We start from the raw sequence: 27,220 nt of genomic DNA, 5'->3' as shown, positions 1-27,220 counted from the left end.
AAAACTGGGCGCGCGCGCGTGACTTGTGCAATGATGTTATTTACAAGCGCGAGCCCGCGGAAGACGCCAGGGCCATGGCTTTCAACAACTCACCTCGTTTTCCAGCAGCTGCGAAACGCAGTGTTCGAGAGAGAGGGACCGGCCGGGTTCGGAGCTCGGTTTCGTGCGCCCGTGGCCAAAGCAAACATTTGGGTGGTCCTGAGAAGGACCGTTGTGATGCGTTGCTGCGGCGGCGGCGGCGGCGCCAAGTGCCGGGCGCCACTGCGCTCTAGGCGCGCTCGCCGCGGATGCGCCTCGCCAGCTGGATATCCTTCGGCATGATGGTGACGCGCTTGGCGTGGATCGCGCACAGGTTGGTGTCCTCGAAGAGACCGACCAGGTATGCCTCGCTGGCCTCCTGAAGTGCCATGACGGCCGAGCTCTGGAAGCGCAGGTCGGTCTTGAAGTCCTGAGCGATTTCTCTCACCAGGCGCTGGAAGGGCAGCTTGCGGATGAGAAGTTCGGTCGATTTTTGGTATCGGCGAATTTCACGAAGTGCCACGGTGCCAGGCCTATATCTGTGAGGCTTCTTCACGCCTCCGGTAGCTGGCGCACTCTTACGAGCAGCCTTTGTGGCCAGCTGCTTGCGGGGGGCCTTGCCACCGGTGCTCTTGCGCGCGGTTTGCTTCGTGCGAGCCATGGTGCCGGACGCGGACGCTGGTAACGGACGGACTGCCTTCGGAGACGGGCGGCGAGAGACTGTGTTCCGCGCCGCGCGGCGGCGCTGCTCCCTCGCGCCCTCTCTCCGACCCGATTGGTCCCCGCTGACGGACCGATAGCTTCCCTCCGTTCTGCGGCGGCCGCCAGAATGCTGGAAATACTACTTTTCGAGCGCGCGTTGGTTTCGCGCCTGGCAAAGGTGAGACAAGTGGGTGTGGAACCGTGGTCTAGCGCAAGATTACGGTGCGCCTATCCTTTAGGTTTGCCCGCACAGCAAAAGCAGCCCTCTGGCAGGAGCCGGGCGTACGCGGCAGCGTCGACTTTGCCACCACACCAGGGTGTCGACGCGGTTGCGGGTCGTTCCGTGTGGCGTTAGCGCACTGCAACGAGCTTGTCTTCTTGGACATACCGGGCAATGAGTCTTTCGAAAAGAAAGGCGAAGCTACTAGCGCGACAGCAAGCAATGAATGCTCCGGGAGACATTCTGAGTATAGAACTGAACTTTAGTTGAGGAGGAGAAAGTAATTATTTTCGCTGTTTGTTGGCTCATTTCAATAGGCAAAGGAAGGAGGCAGCAACCAAAATTGTTAAGTGCACTGCGGTCGGCATGAGCGAATGAATGTGAGAGGCGAGTGTAAAGATTAAAGTGGTGGCGTGCAATTTTATAAAAGGCACTTTTTCTCCCTGCCCAGGCACTGTGGCTGCTTTCCCAAGCTTGGATGTGGATACCTTACAGTGTGTCGCCGCCGCATGCCTGAAAAGCACGTGCCGTTACTGGTGTAGAACAGACTGTCGCGCGTGTAAAAAAAAAGCGGCGATTGTTGGCCGAGTTAGGCCGCATTACTGGAAAGCAATCATAGAAGGTTCAACGCCAGCGGAGAAGACAAAAGTGCGGAGCAAAACGAAGACCCACTACTTCTCACAGCCGCCTGCGAAGTTCATGCGCTTCGCTGGATAGGTATGCGCACAACGCTATCAGTTAGAGGCTTTCTTGTCTTGGAGACAAAGAGCAACGGGATTGCGAAAAAAAAAAAAAACTCCCCGGGCGCCAAGCTCGCAAACCACCGCAAGAGATGAACCAATTTACTATTTACTGCACAGAAAGAACTGGGCACAGTGCAGTGCACGGAAGCCGCGCATAAATGCCTAAAAGCTCTCCTGCATCTGCGGGACAATATGCTTCGAGTACTAGGCAGGCAAGGTTAGTGAGCAAGAGCAGCGCGCGTAAAGAATGCATCCCATCTCTCCGTAATTGAGGTGTACTTCCTGCGGTCACCTTAGAAACAAACGGAAGTGCATGCCTGGGTTAGATCAACTGACTGCGGCCAATTGAAAAAAATAGAAAGAAAAGTGCTTTATATCCACTGCCCTGTCGTTTTCCTTGCATAGCATAGGCCAGGATGTGCATATCTGTAGGGGCCCGCGTAGAATAGCGCTCTGCTACGGCCGCACCGCAACGAAATTTGCGGGCACAGTTCCGACGCTTCTAGCTTGCAAACCAAAAATAATAACAAAAATTCGCGCAGGACGTCTACCGGCCTGGGTGCGAGCCCCCATTAAAGCGCCCAACGCTTGCCACGCAACGGAATACTTGAGGCCCGGAGCTGAGCTGCTCCTCCCTCCCTGCCAACGCAACACAGTCGGCGCAGCGCGGGGCTGCGGCGCCCCCTTCGTGTCGCCTGCGCAAGTATACCCGCCTCCGAGACAGCAGAGTCCGCGTCGCGCAGTCGACTGCTGCTGCCGCGCGAAGCAAAAACCGACTCGGGTAAATGATGAATACGTGGATTTTTCCCGCGGCGCTTTTTCACCCTGAGAGAGTTAGATTTTTTGCATAGTCGTTAGAAACTTTTCAGACGACTCCTTTACAGCAAGCAGAGAAAGAAAGCTATTCATGTCGGGTTCTGTGGCACAAAATATTGGCCTAAGGGAAAGGTTCAAGTCCAATTTTCCTCTTTACTGGAGACGACTGACTTTACACCTGTGCTCTTGTGTGCGCACTCCATTCTCAGGCGTTAGTAGGGAAGGTGGGTCCTCTCGTTTGTATTATTCCATTACATCCTTTCTTTGCAATGAGGCTCCCACACAGATCCTGCATATTCCAGTTTCCATGGGAGAAGTGCTTTTGCACGCTATTATTCACAGGTACGTTTCGGTGTCTGTACTGCCTGTCAAAAACTCACGAATTGAACCTGCTCCAACAATGTGGTCTCATAATAATAATTCACTGCAAGTGATCGTCGCAAACACAAATTGGACAGCGACTGGGCAGTCGGAGGCAATAACGCTTCCTATGAATTTGGACAACTGTCTGTAGCGGTGCACCAGTGGGATGGTAAATCATCTAATTTTACTCATAACTGGGGAGAAAAAAAAAATGACTCAAGACTAAAGAGGCATTCGGCGGCTCATCCCACCCTGCAGGTTCCTTAAAGTCGACTGTGACGAGAACGTCCGCACCGTCGTGTACAAAAAGTTAAGTCCCCCCAGCATTACAATGTTGTTCCAGGTCAGCGGAACACGCTACAGAACCAATCATTGAGTCACTTGGAATGCAGACAACCAAGCTGTGTGCTTCTTTTCCCCCTTTTCACTTGAGGCAGGGGCTGTTCGCGTGCTGCAATGGTTTGCAATTTGTCCGTCCCGTTCATTCCTGTGTTTTTTATCTGGAGTTACACTCTGGAAGCCCAATTTGACGAACAAAGGCCTATTCAGGAAACGAAACACGATGCTCCATTTCGCACGTCTCTCGGCCAGGTGTGTTTACCTCCAGGTTTCAGATTATGAGAGGCGCTCTGCATACAAGGAATGGCTGCAAGTCGTCCAATTTTTTTTCTTTGACGCGCGCACGGCTGCTGAAATTCGCCAACAGTGTTTCTGCCACAGACATGTAAAGCTGACTAGCACAGCCTTATGGCACACTTGGGCTCAATAATGTGATAGCATTACCTGGCCACATGTCCTGCAGGCAAGAAAGCGCCCCACATTTACGATAGAGAAAAACTGTAACGGTTTTGGACCAAACGCAATGCAGTGCAATCATTACACCGCCTTGAATATTTCGATTCGGAACGCAGCTCTGCGCCGATGAGTTGGGTAAACTTGGTGCGGGAGAAGAAAAAAACAAAAAAACTCGCCGCCGCTGTCACGTTGGGAGTAGGAACTGTAATTGGCTACTTTATAATGCCCTTCATTTCACAAAAAAATTTCAACGCAGAACACGATGGGCCAAAAAATAAAGAGGGACCTTCGCATCTCCGCTCTTAACCAGACTTCGGCGAATCGTTCTGTTTGCATTTCCCCCCCCCCCTTTTTTTTTAAGCGGTAGCCAACATTATCAGTCGCTCTTTCCGCGACATTCAAACGAGCTGTGATCATTTCGCAGGCGGACACGAGTGATGCGCAACTGCGAAGCTCTGCATTTCGCATACCCTACTTGTTGTTGCACGCACTACGGCACAAAGTCGAGCATACCTGACCCCGAATTCCATGAGGCCCCGCATTTAAAGCGAAAAAAAAAAAACTGTGCTCTTCTGGAACGGTCACCTCTCGAACACCGCCTCACTTGAATCCCAGACGGTCAATGCAGAAAGACTTTGCAAATTCGAGCACACACTTTGTTTTACTCCGTCCACTGCGTTTGACAGTGACTGACTAGGCAAACAGCGAGCATGCTCCCTCGGACGACACTCACAGTACTGACTGCACGCGCTACTGCACAGAGTCAAGAACGGAACTGCTTACCTGAGACCACTCCTGGTTGCCGTTCGGTCGTGATCCGCTCGCTGTGGCAGGCCGCAAGGAAAGGAAAAACGGATGCAGAAAACGGTAGCAAAACAAAGGGGAGAGAGGGACACACGAGAACCGGAGCTCTGGTTCGCATGACCAGCGGCTGCCCATGCAGCAGTTGGGTAGCCCTAAAGAGGGCTGTTTTTCGCGAGAAGGGTGCTTGCACGACGCCGAAGTCCAGACGGCACACGGTGGACGGACTAGCCTCCGAAGCCGTACAGAGTGCGGCCCTGACGCTTCAGCGCGTAGACCACATCCATGGCGGTGACAGTCTTGCGCTTAGCGTGCTCCGTGTACGTGACGGCGTCCCGGATCACATTCTCGAGGAACACTTTCAACACGCCGCGGGTCTCCTCGTAGATCAGGCCCGAGATGCGCTTGACACCGCCTCGGCGCGCCAGACGACGGATGGCGGGCTTGGTGATGCCCTGGATGTTGTCTCGCAATACCTTGCGATGGCGCTTCGCGCCTCCCTTGCCGAGTCCCTTGCCACCTTTTCCGCGACCAGACATGATGGTGCCGACGACGAAGTGTACACTCCGAGGCGAGAACGGGGAATGATGGTGTTACGCTCGGCGGCCTGTGGTGCTGGCAGCGCGAAGCCGCCATTCGCTGCGGCGCCTCGACCAATGAGAGTCCGCCTCCGCAAGCGCCGGCTCGCTAGCACTACTGAGCCCTCTCGGAGGGCTGCCGCGCCGCCAGCAAGGTAGCCAAAACGACCGCATCAAGGCGCACACGTAAACAACCAAGCAACGCGAAGACTGCCCCATTCTGCATCACGCGACCCCCCACCGCGCAAGAAAAAAAAAACGGAAATAGCAAACAATGGAAAACGAAGCGCACCTCCTATACTTCGCAATAGTGGCTGTATAACCGATATTTGGTCATGCCTGCTCCGTTTGCATGGAAAAAAAAAAAATACTTGATGCCTAGTCGTTGCTGCTGTCAGTCTTTTTTTTTTTCGTGCGTGCCTGCGTTGCAAGCAAACAGGTGCGCGTGGTTTCTGTTTGCTGCCCCCCCCCCCCCCCACTGGCAGGGGAGAGTTTACACCGTTAAATCGCGCGCCCCTTAAAGACACACCAAGGACACCGTCATTGCTGGCGCTACCAACAATTAGCGGGTTTCGCGACTTGTGAAGCTGCAGAAGCGGTTTTTTTTTTTTTGTCCTCAAAACCTGCCCGTTCTCAAAACGTGCATTGCTAAGGGGAAATTAAGCACTCACTTATCGTGTGTGTGTGTCCCCAACTTCCCGCACACACTTCACCGTGTCCGTGACCACATCGGAGCGGGCCCTTGAGAGGGCGACTACGGCCGTTCGCGGCGCACGTACCTCGCTCCCCCTCCTCTCCCGGTCGCCAGGATGCCGAGAAACGACCAGTTTCTCTTGCGGACTACATAGAAATACGTTTATCTCAAAAAGTAACCAATGCACAGCTTTAAAATTTTCCAGCCACATAGAACAAATGTCTCACCACCTCTCTTCCCACTTTCGGCTCGCTGGATCGAACCCGAGCTGTGCGAGCGTCTCGCCAGCTGGATATCCTTCGGCATGATGGTGACGCGCTTGGCGTGGATCGCGCACAGGTTGGTGTCCTCGAAGAGACCGACCAGGTATGCCTCGCTGGCCTCCTGAAGTGCCATGACGGCCGAGCTCTGGAAGCGCAGGTCGGTCTTGAAGTCCTGAGCGATTTCTCTCACCAGGCGCTGGAAGGGCAGCTTGCGGATGAGAAGTTCGGTCGATTTTTGGTATCGGCGAATTTCACGAAGTGCCACGGTGCCAGGCCTATATCTGTGAGGCTTCTTCACGCCTCCGGTAGCTGGCGCACTCTTACGAGCAGCCTTTGTGGCCAGCTGCTTGCGGGGGGCCTTGCCACCGGTGCTCTTGCGCGCGGTTTGCTTCGTGCGAGCCATGGTGCCGGACGCGGACGCTGGTAACGGACGGACTGCCTTCGGAGACGGGCGGCGAGAGACTGTGTTCCGCGCCGCGCGGCGGCGCTGCTCCCTCGCGCCCTCTCTCCGACCCGATTGGTCCCCGCTGACGGACCGATAGCTTCCCTCCGTTCTGCGGCGGCCGCCAGAATGCTGGAAATACTACTTTTCGAGGAGGTCTCCCTCTGGCTTCCGAAGAGAGAGGACGTATTTTTTCGAAGCTGGTGCGGTGGGGCCGATAGGCCTATTTTTTGTTTGGGGGCTCCACCATGGAGCCCACGTGCGAAAATGCTAGGGCAGCTGCACCGAGCACGATGCGCAGGATGCCGCGTTCGTGGAGCGTAGGAGACAGTGCCCGTGACCGCGCCACCCTGAGCACGCTGCTGGTGGCCTTGGAGCGAGCGATCGTGGGTTTACAGCAGGCGGGCTTCTCGCCTGATCGGGCGGCCGCGCTCGTGCAGGCCCCGCATCTCCCTGTTGGAATGCAGGCACCACGTGCTACTGCTGCACCGACACCTGCGGCCATGGCAGCGACGGCAGACCGTCCCGCGAACACCAGCGGGGCCCCGGAGACCGGTGCCGAGAGCGCGGTCGAGGTGCTGGCCCCGGAATCCGAGGCCATGGACGAGAGTACTGTCCGCAAGCGCCATCGCTCGCCTTCCCCAGCGGGCGACACGGAGGGCAGCCATGGCCGCCGCAGCAGTCGCGAAGCACGTGGACGGGACAAGCGGCTTGCTGCCTGCCGCCTTCCCTCGCCACCCGCATTCCAGACGGCCTGCAGCAGAACCGGCTGCCCCCCCTCGCCACCTGCGCTCCAAGCGGCACCCAGCGGCGGCGACTCCACCGACGTCACCGGCGACGTCACGGGCACCGCGGCGCCCCCCCTCCTTGGAGAAGCAGCGGCAACCCAGCGCAGCCGGGACCAGCCGAGCGCACCGGGCCACGCTCTCTCCCGCCGCCTTTCCACCGGCGTCACCCCCTCTCCAGCCCCGGCGGCCGGGGCGGCTCAGCACGAAACTGCTCCCGAGCGGCTTATCCCGTGGAAGCAGGTGACCCCTCGGGCGCGGCGGCGACGCGGGGCTGCCCTCGCTAGGGCTGCCACTGCGGTGCAGGTCGCCAACAACGTCCACGGGACCGTCCTGTACCGGCCAGCCCAGCGGGACGCGGCCTTCTCCCGGGAGCAGGGATGGGAGCTGGCGGAGGAGCTGGGACCACGGCCTGGTGTCCTGGCCGTCCGCGCCAACACTCGGCGCGGTGTTGTGGCCGTGGACGTCGCGAACGCGGGCACCCTGCGCGAGCTGCTCGCTCTCTCTGTCATCCGCGGGGTGGCAGTCACCGCAAGGGAGCCAGCCCCCCGCAACCACTGCTCCGGCCTCGTTTTCGGGGTGGACGGACGCCGGACGGTGGCCGAGCTGCTCGCTGCGACCGAATCAACGGTGCCGATCGTGTCGGCGTCGCTATCTGACAGCACCCTGACTGTCAGATTTGCGGCGCCGGTGCCACCGGCACACATTTCTATTTGCAGGAGGCGCCTGGCTGTGCGAGCCTGCAGACCTCGACCACTGCAGTGCGGCAAATGCGGCGGGCTGGGCCATACCACCGGAGCCTGCCGTGCTCCAGACCGCTGCATTCGCTGCGGGGGCCCCCATGATCAGGGCGCCTGTCCGAGTCGCAAGCCGCGCTGCCTGAATTGCGGCGGGCAACACGCGGCCACGGACCCCGCGTGCCCCCACTGGCAGCGCGAGAGACATGTGGCCACCCTGCTCGCCACTTCGCACGTGCCACTGTCTCGGCGCGCGGTCCGGGCCGTGGTGACAGCGGAAATGGCGCCCCAGGCCACCCAGCAGCACCGCATTACACCGCCTGGCGCTCTTTCATATGCGCAGGTGGTGACCAGTGGACGCAGTCAGCACAGCCAGCAGCCCCTGCAGCGGGGCCGGCAGAGACCGGACCCGCGCACATCCCGCCAGGCACCGCCTCCTCCCGCAGCAAAGTTCCCAGGCCAGCCTCCGGATGCACGCGACACCGAAATCGCGAAGCTGAAGCTCGCACTGCGGGCGCTCAGCTCGCTGCTCCCGGAGGGCTCAGACGGACGCCGGGCCTGCTTAGAAGCTGCAGGCTCTCCTCTACAGGACGCCAACAATCATGGCTAGTCGCCGGGCTTCGCCTCGGATCCCCACAGTCCTGCAGTGGAACGTGCGCTCCCTTGCGGCGCGGTACTCTGAACTCCGCGTGCGCATCGCGGAAAGCGCACCGGAGGTTATCGCGCTGCAGGAGACGTACGTGCGGGTCCACGAGGAGGAGCCCCAAAGGCGACTACCCGGATACATCGGCTACCACTCGCCAACCAAATGTGAGGAGAAGTCCTGTGCTGCAGTGCCCTGTGATGACCACTCCCATCGGCCTGGGAAATCGAGGTGTGCGGTGTATGTGCGGCGGGATGTGAAACATACTTTCGTCGGTTCGGCGGCGGCGACAACCGATGCTCAGGAGTGCGTGGTGGTGACAGTGCGCGTCGGTGGTGTTGACACGTCGGTGGCTTGTGTTTACGTGCGCCCAGCTGTCGCGTGGAACGCGCTGTGTTTTCGTGCAGTGTCTTCGTGTTGTGCCCCACGCCAGATCATCTGCGGTGATTTTAACGCCCATCACAGTGCGTGGGGCAGTGCCCACCATTCAGCGCGAGGAGACGACCTGCACGACGCAGCAACGCAGCTGGGACTCATCGCCTTGAACACCGGCGAGCCCACCTTCCGACGACGCGGAACACCAGGCTCCTGCATCGACGTTGCCTTCGCATCCAGAGGCATTGAGGCGACATGGCACCGATCACCATCTCTCTGGGGCTCGGATCACTACTCCATCCTGATCGAACCCACTGCGGCGGAGGCCCGCGCTAAACGCACCTACTCCATCGTGAACTGGAGCGCGTTCAGGCAGGCTGTAGACGAGGCGGCTGCCTCAGGCGCGCCCTTTTTCACCAGCTTGGTCCGAAGTGCCCTCGCAGCAACCCGAAAAGCAGAGGTGCGGGCGGGCCAGCCCGCACCAGACAACAGACTGCTTGAGCTGCGCGATCAAAGGGACCGCGCAGAGCGAAGGGCACGACGGACCGACAGGGCCGCCGACTGGACAATATACAACCGCCTGGACGCGAAAGCGCGGCGCCACTCCAACAAACTTTACCGTCGCCAGTGGGCTTCATTATGCCAAAGGATGGAGGAAGACGCAAGCTCGCGGAGGCTATTCGACACCTTGCGGCGCATCACGGAACCTCAGGCAAACCCGCAGCCGCTTGCTGCACTGGCAATATACAGCGGGCTCAGCGACGAAGAACTCGCTGAGCGGTTCGCCGACCGGTTTGCGCCGCACAGCCCCGCAGGCGCAGCTAGCAAAGCTGCGCTCGAGAGCCCCGGATGCGGCGCCCCTCCCTCCCCCGTCACCTCGGAAGGCCCCTGCGACGCCCTGTTCACCGCGGCGGAGTTGAATAACGCGCTGCAGCGCTGCCGCCGTCGGTCGGCGCCCGGCCTGGACGGGGTGACCTACCAAATGCTACGAAACCTGGATGCGAGGCAACGAAAGATCCTCCTGCAGCAGATCAACCTGGTGTGGGAACGCGGGGAACTACCGGAGGACTGGCGCACAGCGGTCGTCTGTCCCATTCGCAAGCCTGGGCGCCCACCCACGGAGCTGAACGGATACCGTCCAGTGGCACTAACATCGGCAGTGGGTAAGCTCATGGAGCATATGGCGTTGCAGCGTTTGAACGAGCGAGCCGCGGATGCTGATTTGTTTGACGAGCGGCAGACGGGTTTCCGCGGGATGCGGTGCACGGCAGATTCGATTTCGGACGTTGTCACAGCGCTGGAGCACGCCAGGGCGGCAAAACAGGTCGCGCTGCTGCTGCTGCTGGACGTCTCGAGCGCTTTTGACAACGTCCACCGCGCACCAATTCTCGCGGCGCTCGAAGGAGCCGGTGTGAGCGGGCGCTTGTTGCATTATGTTCGCGGCTTCCTGACGGGGCGCACTATGCGCGTGAGAGTAGGGGGCAAGTTCTCCGAGCCTCGTCCGGTGGAACTGGGCGTGCCGCAGGGCTCTGTCTTGTCACCGTTTCTGTTCAATGTGGCCATGTCGGTGGTGCCGGCCTGCCTCCCCGCGAGCGGCCGACACCACGTGTACATGTCCATATACGCGGACGACATAGCGCTGTGGTGCCGGGGGCCACCGGGCGAGGCGCTCCGCGTGCGGGAGTGTCTTCAGGGAGCGCTGACAGCAATCGACGCCCGCTTGGACGGCATAGGTCTGTCGCTGTGCGCGGGCAAAACGGTAGCCATGGCTTGCGTTTCGCGCTCGCGCGCGCGCCCTGCGCCACTGTCGCTGGGCGGGACTCCGATTCCTTGGCGCAAATCGGTGCGGTACCTTGGCTTGGACATCGACTGGCGCCTCTCCTTCCGCCCCGCGGCGACCAAGGCCTGTTTGCAGATGAAGAGGATCACCGCCGCCGTACACAAGCTCACCGCTCGAGGCCATGGCATCAGCCAGCAAGCCGCGCTGCGACTATACAACGCCGCAGCATTGGGGGCGGCACTCTACGCGTTGCCGCTCGTCTCGGTGCGCAAACCGTGCTGGAGGAAGCTTGAACTCCAGCACCGCAAGTCCCTGCGCGTGTGCCTCGGCCTGCCGAAGGACTCGCAGTGCGCCGCAACACTGGCCGAGGCAGGAGCATGGCCGCTTCAGCTCCAAGCGGCGCGCAGGGCACTGCACCACATTGACCGTTTGCATCGCGCACCGGACGGCGGCCCGCTATTGCAACGAATGCGCACGCACCCACGCTCGCAAATGGGTGCGGCGCTTTTGGACTACGAGCGCCTGACAGAAGCCGCCCCCCCCTACGGCCCCTGCCAGCCATGGCCTGCTGCCTCGGAGATAGAGCACGAGATCGTCGGCATCGCGGGAAAGCGGAGCACGCCCCTCTGCGCTGTGCAGCAGCTGACCAGAGCCGTCATTCACGAGGATCTTCAGGGCCATGTCCTCGTGTACACAGACGGCTCAGTGGTCCGCGACAGCCGCTCCATCGCAGCGGCGGCTACCATCCCAGCCCTGCGACTGCACAGCCAGACCCACGCCAACTTCCTGGGATCCTCTACCACGGCGGAGCTGATGGGGATAAACCTGGGCCTGGACCTGCTGCTCTCCATCGCCCCTCCGCCACCCAGGAGTGCTCTGCTCTGCGACTCCCGCAACGCCCTCACCCGCCTACAGTGCATCGGCCGCGGTACCCCCCTAGTGCGCGGCATTCGCGCAAACATCGAGCGCCTTGCACAGCAAGGATGTGTTGTGCGCGTGCAGTGGGTGCCCGGTCACTGCGGCATCGCGGGAAACGAGGAGGCCGACGAACTTGCGACCGCCGCACATCAACTACCTCCGAGCGATCCCCCGCTAGCGCTGGAGGACGTGCGAGCGGTCATCCATGATCATCTCCGACAGCAGCACCCCGACCCACGCATCGCGGGAGGTGAGCGCATTCCAAGCATCAACGGCTGCCGCGCCCTCTCGCGGGCGCAACGCGCAATGATCCTCCGCGCGCGCATCGGCTGCGTGTGGCCTGGGGACCGACGGGTGCGCCACGGACTAGCGACGAGCGAAGTGTGTGTTAGATGCGGTGCAGTGGAGACACTGGAACATCTGCTACTTCGCTGCACCGCGTTCGCCGACGCTCGTCGTGATATGCTCGCGGCCTACAGGGCGCTGGGCATCCTACCAGACTCGCTCAAGACGCTGTTGTGGCCGCAGGGCAGTGCGCGTACCCGTGAGCGAACAATGGTGAGCTTGTGTGCTTTTCTCGAACAGACGGGCCTGACGTCCCGTCTGTTCTGCGCCAGGTAGTGTTAGGCAGTGACGGAACGCTCCGCTTGTGCTACCTCGGACGCTTAAAACAGCTGGCCGCCCCACACCAGCTGTTGTGAACAAGTGCTGTGCGCGTGTGTCGCGGTGGTTTCGGTTAGTTGGCGCACGCGCGCAGCCATCTGCATTCCAGGCGGCGCCTGGCGGCGACGTCACGGGCACCTCCCCCTTGGAGACGACGCGGCGACCCAACGCAGCCGGCCGCCTCCTGCCCAACGAAGCAGGCCGCCTCCTCATCGGCGACACCCCCCTCTCCCACCCGGCGGCCGCGGCGGCTGAACGCGCGCGGCCGGAACATTTGACTTGTAAATAGTGTATATATGCCCTCACCCCTATCTCTTTCCTGCTATCCCCTCACCTCTTTTGTTTCACTTCTTCAAACTGCCTGCTATCCTATATTTCCGCTACCCCAGCTCAGGTGCCGCCGTTTAGTGATGGCAGATGCCGGGGTGAGCAAACATCTTTTACCTTCCTTTTTGTTATTTTAAATAAATAATCACTATATATACTTTTCGAGCGCGCGTTGGTTTCGCGCCTGGCAAAGGTGAGACAAGTGGGTGTGGAACCGTGGTCTAGCGCAAGATTACGGTGCGCCTATCCTTTAGGTTTGCCCGCACAGCAAAAGCAGCCCTCTGGCAGGAGCCGGGCGTACGCGGCAGCGTCGACTTTGCCACCACACCAGGGTGTCGACGCGGTTGCGGGTCGTTCCGTGTGGCGTTAGCGCACTGCAACGAGCTTGTCTTCTTGGACATACCGGGCAATGAGTCTTTCGAAAAGAAAGGCGAAGCTACTAGCGCGACAGCAAGCAATGAATGCTCCGGGAGACATTCTGAGTATAGAACTGAACTTTAGTTGAGGAGGAGAAAGTAATTATTTTCGCTGTTTGTTGGCTCATTTCAATAGGCAAAGGAAGGAGGCAGCAACCAAAATTGTTAAGTGCACTGCGGTCGGCATGAGCGAATGAATGTGAGAGGCGAGTGTAAAGATTAAAGTGGTGGCGTGCAATTTTATAAAAGGCACTTTTTCTCCCTGCCCAGGCACTGTGGCTGCTTTCCCAAGCTTGGATGTGGATACCTTACAGTGTGTCGCCGCCGCATGCCTGAAAAGCACGTGCCGTTACTGGTGTAGAACAGACTGTCGCGCGTGTAAAAAAAAAGCGGCGATTGTTGGCCGAGTTAGGCCGCATTACTGGAAAGCAATCATAGAAGGTTCAACGCCAGCGGAGAAGACAAAAGTGCGGAGCAAAACGAAGACCCACTACTTCTCACAGCCGCCTGCGAAGTTCATGCGCTTCGCTGGATAGGTATGCGCACAACGCTATCAGTTAGAGGCTTTCTTGTCTTGGAGACAAAGAGCAACGGGATTGCGAAAAAAAAAAAAACTCCCCGGGCGCCAAGCTCGCAAACCACCGCAAGAGATGAACCAATTTACTATTTACTGCACAGAAAGAACTGGGCACAGTGCAGTGCACGGAAGCCGCGCATAAATGCCTAAAAGCTCTCCTGCATCTGCGGGACAATATGCTTCGAGTACTAGGCAGGCAAGGTTAGTGAGCAAGAGCAGCGCGCGTAAAGAATGCATCCCATCTCTCCGTAATTGAGGTGTACTTCCTGCGGTCACCTTAGAAACAAACGGAAGTGCATGCCTGGGTTAGATCAACTGACTGCGGCCAATTGAAAAAAATAGAAAGAAAAGTGCTTTATATCCACTGCCCTGTCGTTTTCCTTGCATAGCATAGGCCAGGATGTGCATATCTGTAGGGGCCCGCGTAGAATAGCGCTCTGCTACGGCCGCACCGCAACGAAATTTGCGGGCACAGTTCCGACGCTTCTAGCTTGCAAACCAAAAATAATAACAAAAATTCGCGCAGGACGTCTACCGGCCTGGGTGCGAGCCCCCATTAAAGCGCCCAACGCTTGCCACGCAACGGAATACTTGAGGCCCGGAGCTGAGCTGCTCCTCCCTCCCTGCCAACGCAACACAGTCGGCGCAGCGCGGGGCTGCGGCGCCCCCTTCGTGTCGCCTGCGCAAGTATACCCGCCTCCGAGACAGCAGAGTCCGCGTCGCGCAGTCGACTGCTGCTGCCGCGCGAAGCAAAAACCGACTCGGGTAAATGATGAATACGTGGATTTTTCCCGCGGCGCTTTTTCACCCTGAGAGAGTTAGATTTTTTGCATAGTCGTTAGAAACTTTTCAGACGACTCCTTTACAGCAAGCAGAGAAAGAAAGCTATTCATGTCGGGTTCTGTGGCACAAAATATTGGCCTAAGGGAAAGGTTCAAGTCCAATTTTCCTCTTTACTGGAGACGACTGACTTTACACCTGTGCTCTTGTGTGCGCACTCCATTCTCAGGCGTTAGTAGGGAAGGTGGGTCCTCTCGTTTGTATTATTCCATTACATCCTTTCTTTGCAATGAGGCTCCCACACAGATCCTGCATATTCCAGTTTCCATGGGAGAAGTGCTTTTGCACGCTATTATTCACAGGTACGTTTCGGTGTCTGTACTGCCTGTCAAAAACTCACGAATTGAACCTGCTCCAACAATGTGGTCTCATAATAATAATTCACTGCAAGTGATCGTCGCAAACACAAATTGGACAGCGACTGGGCAGTCGGAGGCAATAACGCTTCCTATGAATTTGGACAACTGTCTGTAGCGGTGCACCAGTGGGATGGTAAATCATCTAATTGTACTCATAACTGGGGAGAAAAAAAAAATGACTCAAGACTAAAGAGGCATTCGGCGGCTCATCCCACCCTGCAGGTTCCTTAAAGTCGACTGTGACGAGAACGTCCGCACCGTCGTGTACAAAAAGTTAAGTCCCCCCAGCATTACAATGTTGTTCCAGGTCAGCGGAACACGCTACAGAACCAATCATTGAGTCACTTGGAATGCAGACAACCAAGCTGTGTGCTTCTTTTCCCCCTTTTCACTTGAGGCAGGGGCTGTTCGCGTGCTGCAATGGTTTGCAATTTGTCCGTCCCGTTCATTCCTGTGTTTTTTATCTGGAGTTACACTCTGGAAGCCCAATTTGACGAACAAAGGCCTATTCAGGAAACGAAACACGATGCTCCATTTCGCACGTCTCTCGGCCAGGTGTGTTTACCTCCAGGTTTCAGATTATGAGAGGCGCTCTGCATACAAGGAATGGCTGCAAGTCGTCCAATTTTTTTTCTTTGACGCGCGCACGGCTGCTGAAATTCGCCAACAGTGTTTCTGCCACAGACATGTAAAGCTGACTAGCACAGCCTTATGGCACACTTGGGCTCAATAATGTGATAGCATTACCTGGCCACATGTCCTGCAGGCAAGAAAGCGCCCCACATTTACGATAGAGAAAAACTGTAACGGTTTTGGACCAAACGCAATGCAGTGCAATCATTACACCGCCTTGAATATTTCGATTCGGAACGCAGCTCTGCGCCGATGAGTTGGGTAAACTTGGTGCGGGAGAAGAAAAAAACAAAAAAACTCGCCGCCGCTGTCACGTTGGGAGTAGGAACTGTAATTGGCTACTTTATAATGCCCTTCATTTCACAAAAAAATTTCAACGCAGAACACGATGGGCCAAAAAATAAAGAGGGACCTTCGCATCTCCGCTCTTAACCAGACTTCGGCGAATCGTTCTGTTTGCATTCCCCCCCCCCCCCTTTTTTTAAGCGGTAGCCAACATTATCAGTCGCTCTTTCCGCGACATTCAAACGAGCTGTGATCATTTCGCAGGCGGACACGAGTGATGCGCAACTGCGAAGCTCTGCATTTCGCATACCCTACTTGTTGTTGCACGCACTACGGCACAAAGTCGAGCATACCTGACCCCGAATTCCATGAGGCCCCGCATTTAAAGCGAAAAAAAAAAACTGTGCTCTTCTGGAACGGTCACCTCTCGAACACCGCCTCACTTGAATCCCAGACGGTCAATGCAGAAAGACTTTGCAAATTCGAGCACACACTTTGTTTTACTGCGTCCACTGCGTTTGACAGTGACTGACTAGGCAAACAGCGAGCATGCTCCCTCGGACGACACTCACAGTACTGACTGCACGCGCTACTGCACAGAGTCAAGAACGGAACTGCTTACCTGAGACCACTCCTGGTTGCCGTTCGGTCGTGATCCGCTCGCTGTGGCAGGCCGCAAGGAAAGGAAAAACGGATGCAGAAAACGGTAGCAAAACAAAGGGGAGAGAGGGACACACGAGAACCGGAGCTCTGGTTCGCATGACCAGCGGCTGCCCATGCAGCAGTTGGGTAGCCCTAAAGAGGGCTGTTTTTCGCGAGAAGGGTGCTTGCACGACGCCGAAGTCCAGACGGCACACGGTGGACGGACTAGCCTCCGAAGCCGTACAGAGTGCGGCCCTGACGCTTCAGCGCGTAGACCACATCCATGGCGGTGACAGTCTTGCGCTTAGCGTGCTCCGTGTACGTGACGGCGTCCCGGATCACATTCTCGAGGAACACTTTCAACACGCCGCGGGTCTCCTCGTAGATCAGGCCCGAGATGCGCTTGACACCGCCTCGGCGCGCCAGACGACGGATGGCGGGCTTGGTGATGCCCTGGATGTTGTCTCGCAATACCTTGCGATGGCGCTTCGCGCCTCCCTTGCCGAGTCCCTTGCCACCTTTTCCGCGACCAGACATGATGGTGCCGACGACGAAGTGTACACTCCGAGGCGAGAACGGGGAATGGTGGTGGTGGTGGTGGTTGGTACTATGGGATATTCTGGGGAGGGGGATACTGGCCCCAACTTATGTTGGCCTCGTGGCGCTCGGCGGCCTGTGGTGCTGGCAGCGCGAAGCCGCCATTCGCTGCGGCGCCTCGACCAATGAGAGTCCGCCTCCGCAAGCGCCGGCTCGCTAGCACTACTGAGCCCTCTCGGAGGGCTGCCGCGCCGCCAGCAAGGTAGCCAAAACGACCGCATCAAGGCGCACACGTAAACAACCAAGCAACGCGAAGACTGCCCCATTCTGCATCACGCGACCCCCCACCGCGCAAGAAAAAAAAAAACGGAAATAGCAAACAATGGAAAACGAAGCGCACCTCCTATACTTCGCAATAGTGGCTGTATAACCGATATTTGGTCATGCCTGCTCCGTTTGCATGGAAAAAAAAAATACTTGATGCCTAGTCGTTGCTGCTGTCAGTCTTTTTTTTTTTCGTGCGTGCCTGCGTTGCAAGCAAACAGGTGCGCGTGGTTTCTGTTTGCTGCCCCCCCCCCCCCACTGGCAGGGGAGAGTTTACACCGTTAAATCGCGCGCCCCTTAAAGACACACCAAGGACACCGTCATTGCTGGCGCTACCAACAATTAGCGGGTTTCGCGACTTGTGAAGCTGCAGAAGCGGTTTTTTTTTTTTGTCCTCAAAACCTGCCCGTTCTCAAAACGTGCATTGCTAAGGGGAAATTAAGCACTCACTTATCGTGTGTGTGTGTCCCCAACTTCCCGCACACACTTCACCGTGTCCGTGACCACATCGGAGCGGGCCCTTGAGAGGGCGACTACGGCCGTTCGCGGCGCACGTACCTCGCTCCCCCTCCTCTCCCGGTCGCCAGGATGCCGAGAAACGACCAGTTTCTCTTGCGGACTACATAGAAATACGTTTATCTCAAAAAGTAACCAATGCACAGCTTTAAAATTTTCCAGCCACATAGAACAAATGTCTCACCACCTCTCTTCCCACTTTCGGCTCGCTGGATCGAACCCGAGCTGTGCGAGCGTCGCTTTCAGTTTTCCGACCATTGCCAGGCTATTGTGCACACGCGCGATACGATAATCTGCTCGTGTTCGAGGACTTACTTGCTCTATCTGGCACGACAGCATCGGCCGCAAGAAGCCAAAGAAGGTACCAAACAGCTGCCAGCGTCGGAATTTTTCGCCGTTCTTACCGGGGAAAAAAAAAAGAAAACAAAAACGCGGGCGCGCCGCACGCGCTGGGGGACACGCACATTACTAACGACACAGCAAATTGTGCTTGTAGCGCTTCATATTCTGCGAGTGCGCGCTCGCCCGGTGGCCAGTGTGAAGCGTGGCTTCTCTGCGGACTGATTTGCTACAGCTACGTCCGCCGCACTGTACTGCCCAGTTCTACGTCCTGCACATTGGTGTATGTAACCCTTACAGCTGTACGTAAGTACTTCCTCCCTCCCTTCGAATACCGCTGGCCAGATGGGGCACGCCACGGGTGGCAAACTGTTTTCCTTTCGAATTTCCTAAGAACAGACTGAGGGAACACAGTGGCCTCCCCGACGTCCGCAGGCACGTGTTGCGGCCACGAAACGATAACCTCTTCTTAAGGCCAAATATCCACACAAACCCAAACCGGGGGAATTCCGCAATAAATTACCTCCTGCCGTCACACTTAAGCAAGCATATAATAGGTAGAAGCTTCTTTTTTTTTCTTCTCTCTTACGTGCTCATGCGGATGAGTATTCACATGCATACATACATATATATTTCCTTTACAGTTCTCCTACAACTAATTCGAAATATTGTTCTTTAACAATCTGGCTGTATTGCATGCTGCCTAAGCAAAACCGCTGCTATTTCAACCGCCTGATATCCATTTCTCGAGGCTACATGCTAATGAAGAAAACAACTTAAACAATCAAAACACAGAGAGAGAAAGGGGCCCGGAGCATCGCGCCGCTACCTGCAGACTCGACGATGCAAACACTTTGGTTGGCTCTGAAAAGAGCCGTTGAGGTTGTTGGGGGGGACGACTGGCGACGAGCGCGATGTGCCGCCTACTTGGAGCTGGTGTACTTGGTGACAGCCTTGGTGCCTTCGGACACGGCGTGCTTGGCCAGCTCGCCAGGCAGCAAGAGACGCACCGCAGTTTGGATCTCCCGGCTCGTGATGGTCGAGCGCTTGTTGTAGTGGGCCAGGCGAGAGGACTCGGCCGCGATGCGCTCGAAGATGTCGTTCACGAAGCTGTTCATGATGGACATGGCCTTGCTGGATACTCCAGTGTCCGGATGCACCTGCTTGAGCACCTTATAGATGTAGATGGAGAAGCTCTCCTTCCTGCGGCGCTTCTTCTTCTTCTTGTCGGTTGCGCGCACATTCTTCTGCGCCTTTCCGGCCTTCTTCACGGCCTTTCCCGACGGTTGAGGGGGCATGACGATCAGTTACGACTGCGCTCGGGGAGACGGACGGTGTCGAAAGAACGCGCGCGCAGGGGCGCGCGGCGTTTTTATACTGGCACCGTGGTGTTCAAGCGACCGGAGCCAGGCCGCCGCGCGATTGGTCGACGCGTCGCGGCCTCCTCACCCTCCCTCCAGCGCTCCCGTCGCGGTATCGCGGCGCGCTCTCGAGGTTCGTAGTATCAAGCAGCAGCCCGTTCCTGTCTGTTCTCGCACGCGGCGTTCCCCGTTCTTTCTCGAGCGTACAACAGAAGTCACCATGTCAGGTCGCGGAAAAGGAGGCAAGGCCAAGGGCAAGAGCAAGACCCGCTCGAGCCGCGCGGGACTGCAGTTCCCCGTGGGTCGAATTCACCGTCTCTTGCGTAAGGGCAACTACGCGGAGCGCGTCGGAGCGGGCGCCCCCGTTTACCTGGCCGCCGTCCTCGAATACCTGGCCGCCGAGGTGCTCGAGCTGGCGGGCAACGCTGCTCGGGACAACAAGAAGACCAGAATCATTCCGCGCCACCTGCAGCTGGCCATCCGAAACGACGAGGAGCTGAACAAGCTGCTCTCGGGAGTTACCATCGCCCAGGGCGGCGTCTTGCCCAACATCCAGGCCGTGTTGCTCCCCAAGAAGACCGAGAAGAAGGCGTGAGCGGTCTACCGCACGTCTGTGGAGGCGCGCCCGCCGCATCAGCAGCGCCCAACTAACGGTCCTTATCAGGACCAACCAACTGCCTGCCACGGCGGGGCCTCGCTGTGTGATACCTTTGGGTTTTGTTTTTTTTATTTGCTCTGGACCGCTGCGTCCCTCTCACGCTGGCTGTTTTTTCAAAGTGTTTGCCTCACTGCGCGCCGCACACAGGTTGGCTTTTATTTAGTTTTATCGGCCCCTTCTTCCTTTCCTTTTCCTGGCCCAGTCGCTAGCAGGAGGCCAGTAGAGCGTTAATAAGGGGCATGACCAGCGCATTGTTTTTTTTTTTTGGCAGTTCCCTAGCAGGGGTTTCACATAGCAGCGCTAGAGAGAATGACGAAGTGGCTTTACTGAGACAGTAATAGAGAACAAGGGACGGGATTTTTTTTTTTTTTTCGCCACCGCGGGCATCTGCCATAGATACCGAAGGACGTGAACTGGGACAGCGGAAATAAGCCACAGCAGGCAGAATGCAGACACGAAATAAAATAGGTGAGCGGACGGTAATATCGACAGAAACTATTCACACAGCAATAAATACGTACGCGGCGTATCAAGGTGCACCTAATGTAGGCGGCGCGTGCTGCATTCACTTGCGCGCCCAGCGCCGCATTTACCCCCACAAAACTGGGCGCGCGCGCGTGACTTGTGCAATGATGTTATTTACAAGCGCGAGCCCGCGGAAGACGCCAGGGCCATGGCTTTCAACAACTCACCTCGTTTTCCAGCAGCTGCGAAACGCAGTGTTCGAGAGAGAGGGACCGGCCGGGTTCGGAGCTCGGTTTCGTGCGCCCGTGGCCAAAGCAAACATTTGGGTGGTCCTGAGAAGGACCGTTGTGATGCGTTGCTGCGGCGGCGGCGGCGGCGCCAAGTGCCGGGCGCCACTGCGCTCTAGGCGCGCTCGCCGCGGATGCGCCTCGCCAGCTGGATATCCTTCGGCATGATGGTGACGCGCTTGGCGTGGATCGCGCACAGGTTGGTGTCCTCGAAGAGACCGACCAGGTATGCCTCGCTGGCCTCCTGAAGTGCCATGACGGCCGAGCTCTGGAAGCGCAGGTCGGTCTTGAAGTCCTGAGCGATTTCTCTCACCAGGCGCTGGAAGGGCAGCTTGCGGATGAGAAGTTCGGTCGATTTTTGGTATCGGCGAATTTCACGAAGTGCCACGGTGCCAGGCCTATATCTGTGAGGCTTCTTCACGCCTCCGGTAGCTGGCGCACTCTTACGAGCAGCCTTTGTGGCCAGCTGCTTGCGGGGGGCCTTGCCACCGGTGCTCTTGCGCGCGGTTTGCTTCGTGCGAGCCATGGTGCCGGACGCGGACGCTGGTAACGGACGGACTGCCTTCGGAGACGGGCGGCGAGAGACTGTGTTCCGCGCCGCGCGGCGGCGCTGCTCCCTCGCGCCCTCTCTCCGACCCGATTGGTCCCCGCTGACGGACCGATAGCTTCCCTCCGTTCTGCGGCGGCCGCCAGAATGCTGGAAATACTACTTTTCGAGAGGCTCCCTCTGGCTTCCGAAGAGAGAGGACGTATTTTTCGGAGCTGGTGCGGTGGGGCCGATAGGCCTATTTTTTGTTTGGGGGCTCCACCATGGAGCCCACGTGCGAAAATGCTAGGGCAGCTGCACCGAGCACGATGCGCAGGATGCCGCGTTCGTGGAGCGTAGGAGACAGTGCCCGTGACCGCGCCACCCTGAGCACGCTGCTGGTGGCCTTGGAGCGAGCGATCGTGGGTTTACAGCAGGCGGGCTTCTCGCCTGATCGGGCGGCCGCGCTCGTGCAGGCCCCGCATCTCCCTGTTGGAATGCAGGCACCACGTGCTACTGCTGCACCGACACCTGCGGCCATGGCAGCGACGGCGGACCGTCCCGCGAACACCAGCGGGGCCCCGGAGACCGGTGCCGAGAGCGTGGTCGAGGTGCTGGCCCCGGAATCCGAGGCCATGGACGAGAGTGCTGTCCGCAAGCGCCATCGCTCGCCTTCCCCAGCGAGCGGCACGGAAGGCAGCCATGGCCGCCGCAGCAGTCGCGAAGCACGTGGACGGGACAAGCGGCTTGCTGCCTGCCGCCTCCCCTCGCCTCCCGCATTCCAGACGGCCTGCAGCAGAACCGGCTGCCCCCCCTCGCCACCTGCGCTCCAAGCGGCACCCAGCGGCGGCGACTCCACCGACGTCACCGGTGACGTCACGGGCACCGCGGCGCCCCCCCTCCTTGGAGAAGCAGCGGCAACCCAGCGCAGCCGGGACCAGCCGAGCGCACCGGGCCACGCTCTCTCCCTCCGCCTTCCCACCGGCGTCACCCCCTCTCCAGCCCCGGCGGCCGGGGCGGCTCAGCACGAAACTGCTCCCGAGCGGCTTATCCCGTGGAAGCAGGTGACCCCTCGGGCGCGGCGGCGACGCGGGGCTGCCCTCGCTAGGGCTGCCACTGCGGTGCAGGTCGCCAACAACGTCCACGGGACCGTCCTGTACCGGCCAGCCCAGCGGGACGCGGCCTTCTCCCGGGAGCAGGGATGGGAGCTGGCGGAGGAGCTGGGACCACGGCCTGGTGTCCTGGCCGTCCGCGCCAACACTCGGCGCGGTGTTGTGGCCGTGGACGTCGCGAACGCGGGCACCCTGCGCGAGCTGCTCGCTCTCTCTGTCATCCGCGGGGTGGCAGTCACCGCAAGGGAGCCAGCCCCCCGCAACCACTGCTCCGGCCTCGTTTTCGGGGTAGACGGACGCCGGACGGTGGCCGAGCTGCTCGCCGCGACCGAATCAACGGTGCCGATCGTGTCGGCGTCGCTATCTGACAGCACCCTGACTGTCAGATTTGCGACGCCGGTGCCACCGGCACACATTTCTATTTGCAGGAGGCGCCTGGCTGTGCGAGCCTGCAGACCTCGACCACTGCAGTGCGGTAAATGCGGCGGGCTGGGCCATACCACCGGAGCCTGCCGTGCTCCAGACCGCTGCATTCGCTGCGGGGGCCCCCACGATCAGGGCGCCTGTCCGAGTCGCAAGCCGCGCTGCCTGAATTGCGGCGGGCAACACGCGGCCACGGACCCCGCGTGCCCCCACTGGCAGCGCGAGAGACATGTGGCCACCCTGCTCGCCACTTCGCACGTGCCACTGTCTCGGCGCGCGGTCCGGGCCGTGGTGACAGCGGAAATGGCGCCCCAGGCCACCCAGCAGCACCGCACTTCACCGCCTGGCGCTCTTTCATATGCGCAGGTGGTGTCCAGTGGACGCAGCCAGCACAGCCAGCAGCCCCTGCAGCGGGGCCGGCAGAGACCGGACCCGCGCACATCCCGCCAGGCACCGCCTCCTCCCGCAGCAAAGTTCCCAGGCCAGCCTCCGGATGCACGCGACACCGAAATCGCGAAGCTGAAGCTCGCACTGCGGGCGCTCAGCTCGCTGCTCCCGGAGGGCTCAGACGGACGCCGGGCCTGCTTAGAAGCTGCAGGCTCTCCTCTACAGGACGCCAACAATCATGGCTAGTCGCCGGGCTTCGCCTCGGATCCCCACAGTCCTGCAGTGGAACGTGCGCTCCCTTGCGGCGCGGTACTCTGAACTCCGCGTGCGCATCGCGGAAAGCGCACCGGAGGTTATCGCGCTGCAGGAGACGTACGTGCGGGTCCACGAGGAGGAGCCCCAAAGGCGACTACCCGGATACATCGGCTACCACTCGCCAACCAAATGTGAGGAGAAGTCCTGTGCTGCAGTGCCCTGTGATGACCACTCCCATCGGCCTGGGAAATCGAGGTGTGCGGTGTATGTGCGGCGGGATGTGAAACATACTTTCGTCGGTTCGGCGGCGGCGACAACCGATGCTCAGGAGTGCGTGGTGGTGACAGTGCGCGTCGGTGGTGTTGACACGTCGGTGGCTTGTGTTTACGTGCGCCCAGCTGTCGCGTGGAACGCGCTGTGTTTTCGTGCAGTGTCTTCGTGTTGTGCCCCACGCCAGATCATCTGCGGTGATTTTAACGCCCATCACAGTGCGTGGGGCAGTGCCCACCATTCAGCGCGAGGAGACGACCTGCACGACGCAGCAACGCAGCTGGGACTCATCGCCTTGAACACCGGCGAGCCCACCTTCCGACGACGCGGAACACCAGGCTCCTGCATCGACGTTGCCTTCGCATCCAGAGGCATTGAGGCGACATGGCACCGATCACCATCTCTCTGGGGCTCGGATCACTACTCCATCCTGATCGAACCCACTGCGGCGGAGGCCCGCGCTAAACGCACCTACTCCATCGTGAACTGGAGCGCGTTCAGGCAGGCAGTAGACGAGGCGGCTGCCTCAGGCGCGCCCTTTTTCACCAGCTTGGTCCGAAGTGCCCTCGCAGCAACCCGAAAAGCAGAGGTGCGGGCGGGCCAGCCCGCACCAGACAACAGACTGCTTGAGCTGCGCGAGCAAAGGGACCGCGCAGAGCGAAGGGCACGACGGACCGACAGGGCCGCCGACTGGACAATATACAACCGCCTGGACGCGAAAGCGCGGCGCCACTCCAACAAACTTTACCGTCGCCAGTGGGCTTCATTATGTCAAAGGATGGAGGAAGACGCAAGCTCGCGGAGGCTATTCGACACCTTGCGGCGCATCACGGAACCTCAGGCAAACCCGCAGCCGCTTGCTGCACTGGCAATATACAGCGGGCTCAGCGACGAAGAGCTCGCTGAGCGGTTCGCCGACCGGTTCGCGCCGCTCAGCCCCGCAGGCGCAGCTAGCAAAGCTGCGCTCGAGAGCCCCGGATGCGGCGCCCCTCCCTCCCCCGTCACCTCGGAAGGCCCCTGCGACGCCCTGTTCACCGCGGCGGAGTTGAATAACGCGCTGCAGCGCTGCCGCCGTCGGTCGGCGCCCGGCCTGGACGGGGTGACCTACCAAATGCTACGAAACCTGGATGCGAGGCAACGACAGATCCTCCTGCAGCAGATCAACCTGGTGTGGGAACGCGGGGAACTACCGGAGGACTGGCGCACAGCGGTCGTCTGTCCCATTCGCAAGCCTGGGCGCCCACCCACGGAGCTGAACGGATACCGTCCAGTGGCACTAACATCGGCAGTGGGTAAGCTCATGGAGCATATGGCGTTGCAGCGTTTGAACGAGCGAGCCGCGGATGCTGATTTGTTTGACGAGCGGCAGACGGGTTTCCGCGGGATGCGGTGCACGGCAGATTCGATTTCGGACGTTGTCACAGCGCTGGAGCACGCCAGGGCGGCAAAACAGGTCGCGCTGCTGCTGTTGCTGGACGTCTCGAGCGCTTTTGACAACGTCCACCGCGCACCAATTCTCGCGGCGCTCGAAGGAGCCGGTGTGAGCGGGCGCTTGTTGCATTATGTTCGCGGCTTCCTGACGGGGCGCACTATGCGCGTGAGAGTAGGGGGCAAGTTCTCCGAGCCTCGTCCGGTGGAACTGGGCGTGCCGCAGGGCTCTGTCTTGTCACCGTTTCTGTTCAATGTGGCCATGTCGGTGGTGCCGGCCTGCCTCCCCGCGAGCGGCCGACACCACGTGTACATGTCCATATACGCGGACGACATAGCGCTGTGGTGCCGGGGGCCACCGGGCGAGGCGCTCCGCGTGCGGGAGTGTCTTCAGGGAGCGCTGACAGCAATCGACGCCCGCTTGGACGGCATAGGTCTGTCGCTGTGCGCGAGCAAAACGGTAGCCATGGCTTGCGTTTCGCGCTCGCGCGCGCGCCCTGCGCCACTGTCGCTGGGCGGGACTCCGATTCCTTGGCGCAAATCGGTGCGGTACCTCGGCTTGGACATCGACTGGCGCCTCTCCTTCCGCCCCGCGGCGACCAAGGCCTGTTTGCAGATGAAGAGGATCACCGCCGCCGTACACAAGCTCACCGCTCGAGGCCATGGCATCAGCCAGCAAGCCGCGCTGCGACTATACAACGCCGCAGCATTGGGGGCGGCACTCTACGCGTTGCCGCTCGTCTCGGTGCGCAAACCGTGCTGGAGGAAGCTTGAACTCCAGCACCGCAAGTCCCTGCGCGTGTGCCTCGGCCTGCCGAAGGACTCGCAGTGCGCCGCAACACTGGCCGAGGCAGGAGCATGGCCGCTTCAGCTCCAAGCGGCGCGCAGGGCACTGCACCACATTGACCGTTTGCATCGCGCACCGGACGGCGGCCCGCTATTGCAACGAATGCGCACGCACCCACGCTCGCAAATGGGTGCGGCGCTTTTGGACTACGAGCGCCTGACAGAAGCCGCCCCCCCCTACGGCCCCTGCCAGCCATGGCCTGCTGCCTCGGAGATACAACGCGAGATCGTCGGCATCGCGGGAAAGCGGAGCACGCCCCTCTGCGCTGTGCAGCAGCTGACCAGAGCCGTCATACACGAGGATCTTCAGGGCCATGTCCTCGTGTACACAGACGGCTCAGTGGTACGCGACAGCCGCTCCATCGCAGCGGCGGCTACCATCCCAGCCCTGCGACTGCACAGCCAGACCCACGCCAACTTCCTGGGATCCTCTACCACGGCGGAGCTGATGGGGATAAACCTGGGCCTGGACCTGCTGCTCTCCATCGCACCTCCGCCACCCAGGAGTGCTCTGCTCTGCGACTCCCGCACCGCCCTCACCCGCCTACAGTGCATCGGCCGCGGTACCCCCCTAGTGCGCGGCATTCGCGCAAGCATCGAGCGCCTTGCACAGCAAGGATGTGTTGTGCGCGTGCAGTGGGTGCCCGGTCACTGCGGCATCGCGGGAAACGAGGAGGCCGACGAACTTGCGACCGCCGCACATCAACTACCTCCGAGCGATCCCCCGCTAGCGCTGGAGGACGTGCGAGCGGTCATACAAGATCATCTCCGACAGCAGCACCCCGACCCACGCATCGCGGGAGGTGAGCGCATTCCAAGCATCAACGGCTGCCGCGCCCTCTCGCGGACGCAACGCGCAATGATCCTCCGCGCGCGCATCGGCTGCGTGTGGCCTGGGGACCGACGGGTGCGCCACGGACTAGCGACGAGCGAAGTGTGTGTTAGATGCGGTGCAGTGGAGACACTGGAACATCTGCTACTTCGCTGCACCGCGTTCGCCGACGCTCGTCGTGATATGCTCGCGGCCTACAGGGCGCTGGGCATCCTACCAGACTCGCTCAAGACGCTGTT

At 59.5% G+C, this 27,220-nt stretch overlaps 7 protein-coding genes across 7 annotated transcripts; 1 reads left to right on the top strand and 6 right to left on the bottom strand.

Annotated features, from left to right (window-relative positions):
* Positions 1–32: 32 nt before the first annotated feature.
* Positions 33–778, bottom strand: LOC144095080 (histone H3). The gene has a single exon (XM_077628878.1). It carries the CDS (start codon positions 677–679, stop codon positions 269–271), a length of 411 nt encoding a protein of 136 aa, XP_077485004.1. The 5' UTR covers positions 680–778; the 3' UTR covers positions 33–268.
* Positions 779–4,376: 3,598 nt separating this feature from the next.
* Positions 4,377–5,393, bottom strand: LOC144095079 (histone H4). The gene has a single exon (XM_077628877.1). It carries the CDS (start codon positions 4,995–4,997, stop codon positions 4,686–4,688), a length of 312 nt encoding a protein of 103 aa, XP_077485003.1. The 5' UTR covers positions 4,998–5,393; the 3' UTR covers positions 4,377–4,685.
* Positions 5,394–5,892: 499 nt separating this feature from the next.
* LOC144095644 (histone H3-like) lies at positions 5,893–6,495 on the bottom strand. Its single transcript, XM_077629312.1, has one exon. The coding sequence runs from the start codon at positions 6,394–6,396 to the stop codon at positions 5,893–5,895; it is 504 nt and encodes a 167-aa protein (XP_077485438.1). The 5' UTR covers positions 6,397–6,495.
* A 9,836-nt stretch (positions 6,496–16,331) lies between these two features.
* On the bottom strand, positions 16,332–16,981 carry LOC144094270 (histone H4). Its single transcript, XM_077628203.1, has one exon. It carries the CDS (start codon positions 16,950–16,952, stop codon positions 16,641–16,643), a length of 312 nt encoding a protein of 103 aa, XP_077484329.1. The 5' UTR covers positions 16,953–16,981; the 3' UTR covers positions 16,332–16,640.
* Positions 16,982–18,719: 1,738 nt separating this feature from the next.
* On the bottom strand, positions 18,720–19,449 carry LOC144094269 (histone H2B). The gene has a single exon (XM_077628202.1). It carries the CDS (start codon positions 19,427–19,429, stop codon positions 19,055–19,057), a length of 375 nt encoding a protein of 124 aa, XP_077484328.1. The 5' UTR covers positions 19,430–19,449; the 3' UTR covers positions 18,720–19,054.
* Positions 19,450–19,577: 128 nt separating this feature from the next.
* Positions 19,578–20,746, top strand: LOC144094268 (histone H2A-like). Its single transcript, XM_077628201.1, has one exon. It carries the CDS (start codon positions 19,713–19,715, stop codon positions 20,085–20,087), a length of 375 nt encoding a protein of 124 aa, XP_077484327.1. The 5' UTR covers positions 19,578–19,712; the 3' UTR covers positions 20,088–20,746.
* A 35-nt stretch (positions 20,747–20,781) lies between these two features.
* LOC144095078 (histone H3) lies at positions 20,782–21,527 on the bottom strand. The gene has a single exon (XM_077628876.1). It carries the CDS (start codon positions 21,426–21,428, stop codon positions 21,018–21,020), a length of 411 nt encoding a protein of 136 aa, XP_077485002.1. The 5' UTR covers positions 21,429–21,527; the 3' UTR covers positions 20,782–21,017.
* Positions 21,528–27,220: the final 5,693 nt, after the last annotated feature.

The sequence above is a fragment of the Amblyomma americanum genome, chromosome 6, assembly GCF_052857255.1.
Source record: "Amblyomma americanum isolate KBUSLIRL-KWMA chromosome 6, ASM5285725v1, whole genome shotgun sequence".
In the NCBI taxonomy this organism is placed as follows: domain Eukaryota; kingdom Metazoa; phylum Arthropoda; class Arachnida; order Ixodida; family Ixodidae; genus Amblyomma; species Amblyomma americanum.
Note: the sequence above shows the minus strand (reverse complement) of the source record. Positions and strands in the feature narration are given on the sequence as shown.

Bases quoted from the DNA above. Each gene is read 5' to 3' on its own strand.
- LOC144095644 (XM_077629312.1), bottom strand. From the start codon at position 6,396: ATGGCTCGCACGAAGCAAACCGCGCGCAAGAGCACCGGTGGCAAGGCC.
- LOC144095078 (XM_077628876.1), bottom strand. From the start codon at position 21,428: ATGGCTCGCACGAAGCAAACCGCGCGCAAGAGCACCGGTGGCAAGGCC.
- LOC144094269 (XM_077628202.1), bottom strand. From the start codon at position 19,429: ATGCCCCCTCAACCGTCGGGAAAGGCCGTGAAGAAGGCCGGAAAGGCG.
- LOC144094268 (XM_077628201.1), top strand. From the start codon at position 19,713: ATGTCAGGTCGCGGAAAAGGAGGCAAGGCCAAGGGCAAGAGCAAGACC.
- LOC144095079 (XM_077628877.1), bottom strand. From the start codon at position 4,997: ATGTCTGGTCGCGGAAAAGGTGGCAAGGGACTCGGCAAGGGAGGCGCG.
- LOC144095080 (XM_077628878.1), bottom strand. From the start codon at position 679: ATGGCTCGCACGAAGCAAACCGCGCGCAAGAGCACCGGTGGCAAGGCC.
- LOC144094270 (XM_077628203.1), bottom strand. From the start codon at position 16,952: ATGTCTGGTCGCGGAAAAGGTGGCAAGGGACTCGGCAAGGGAGGCGCG.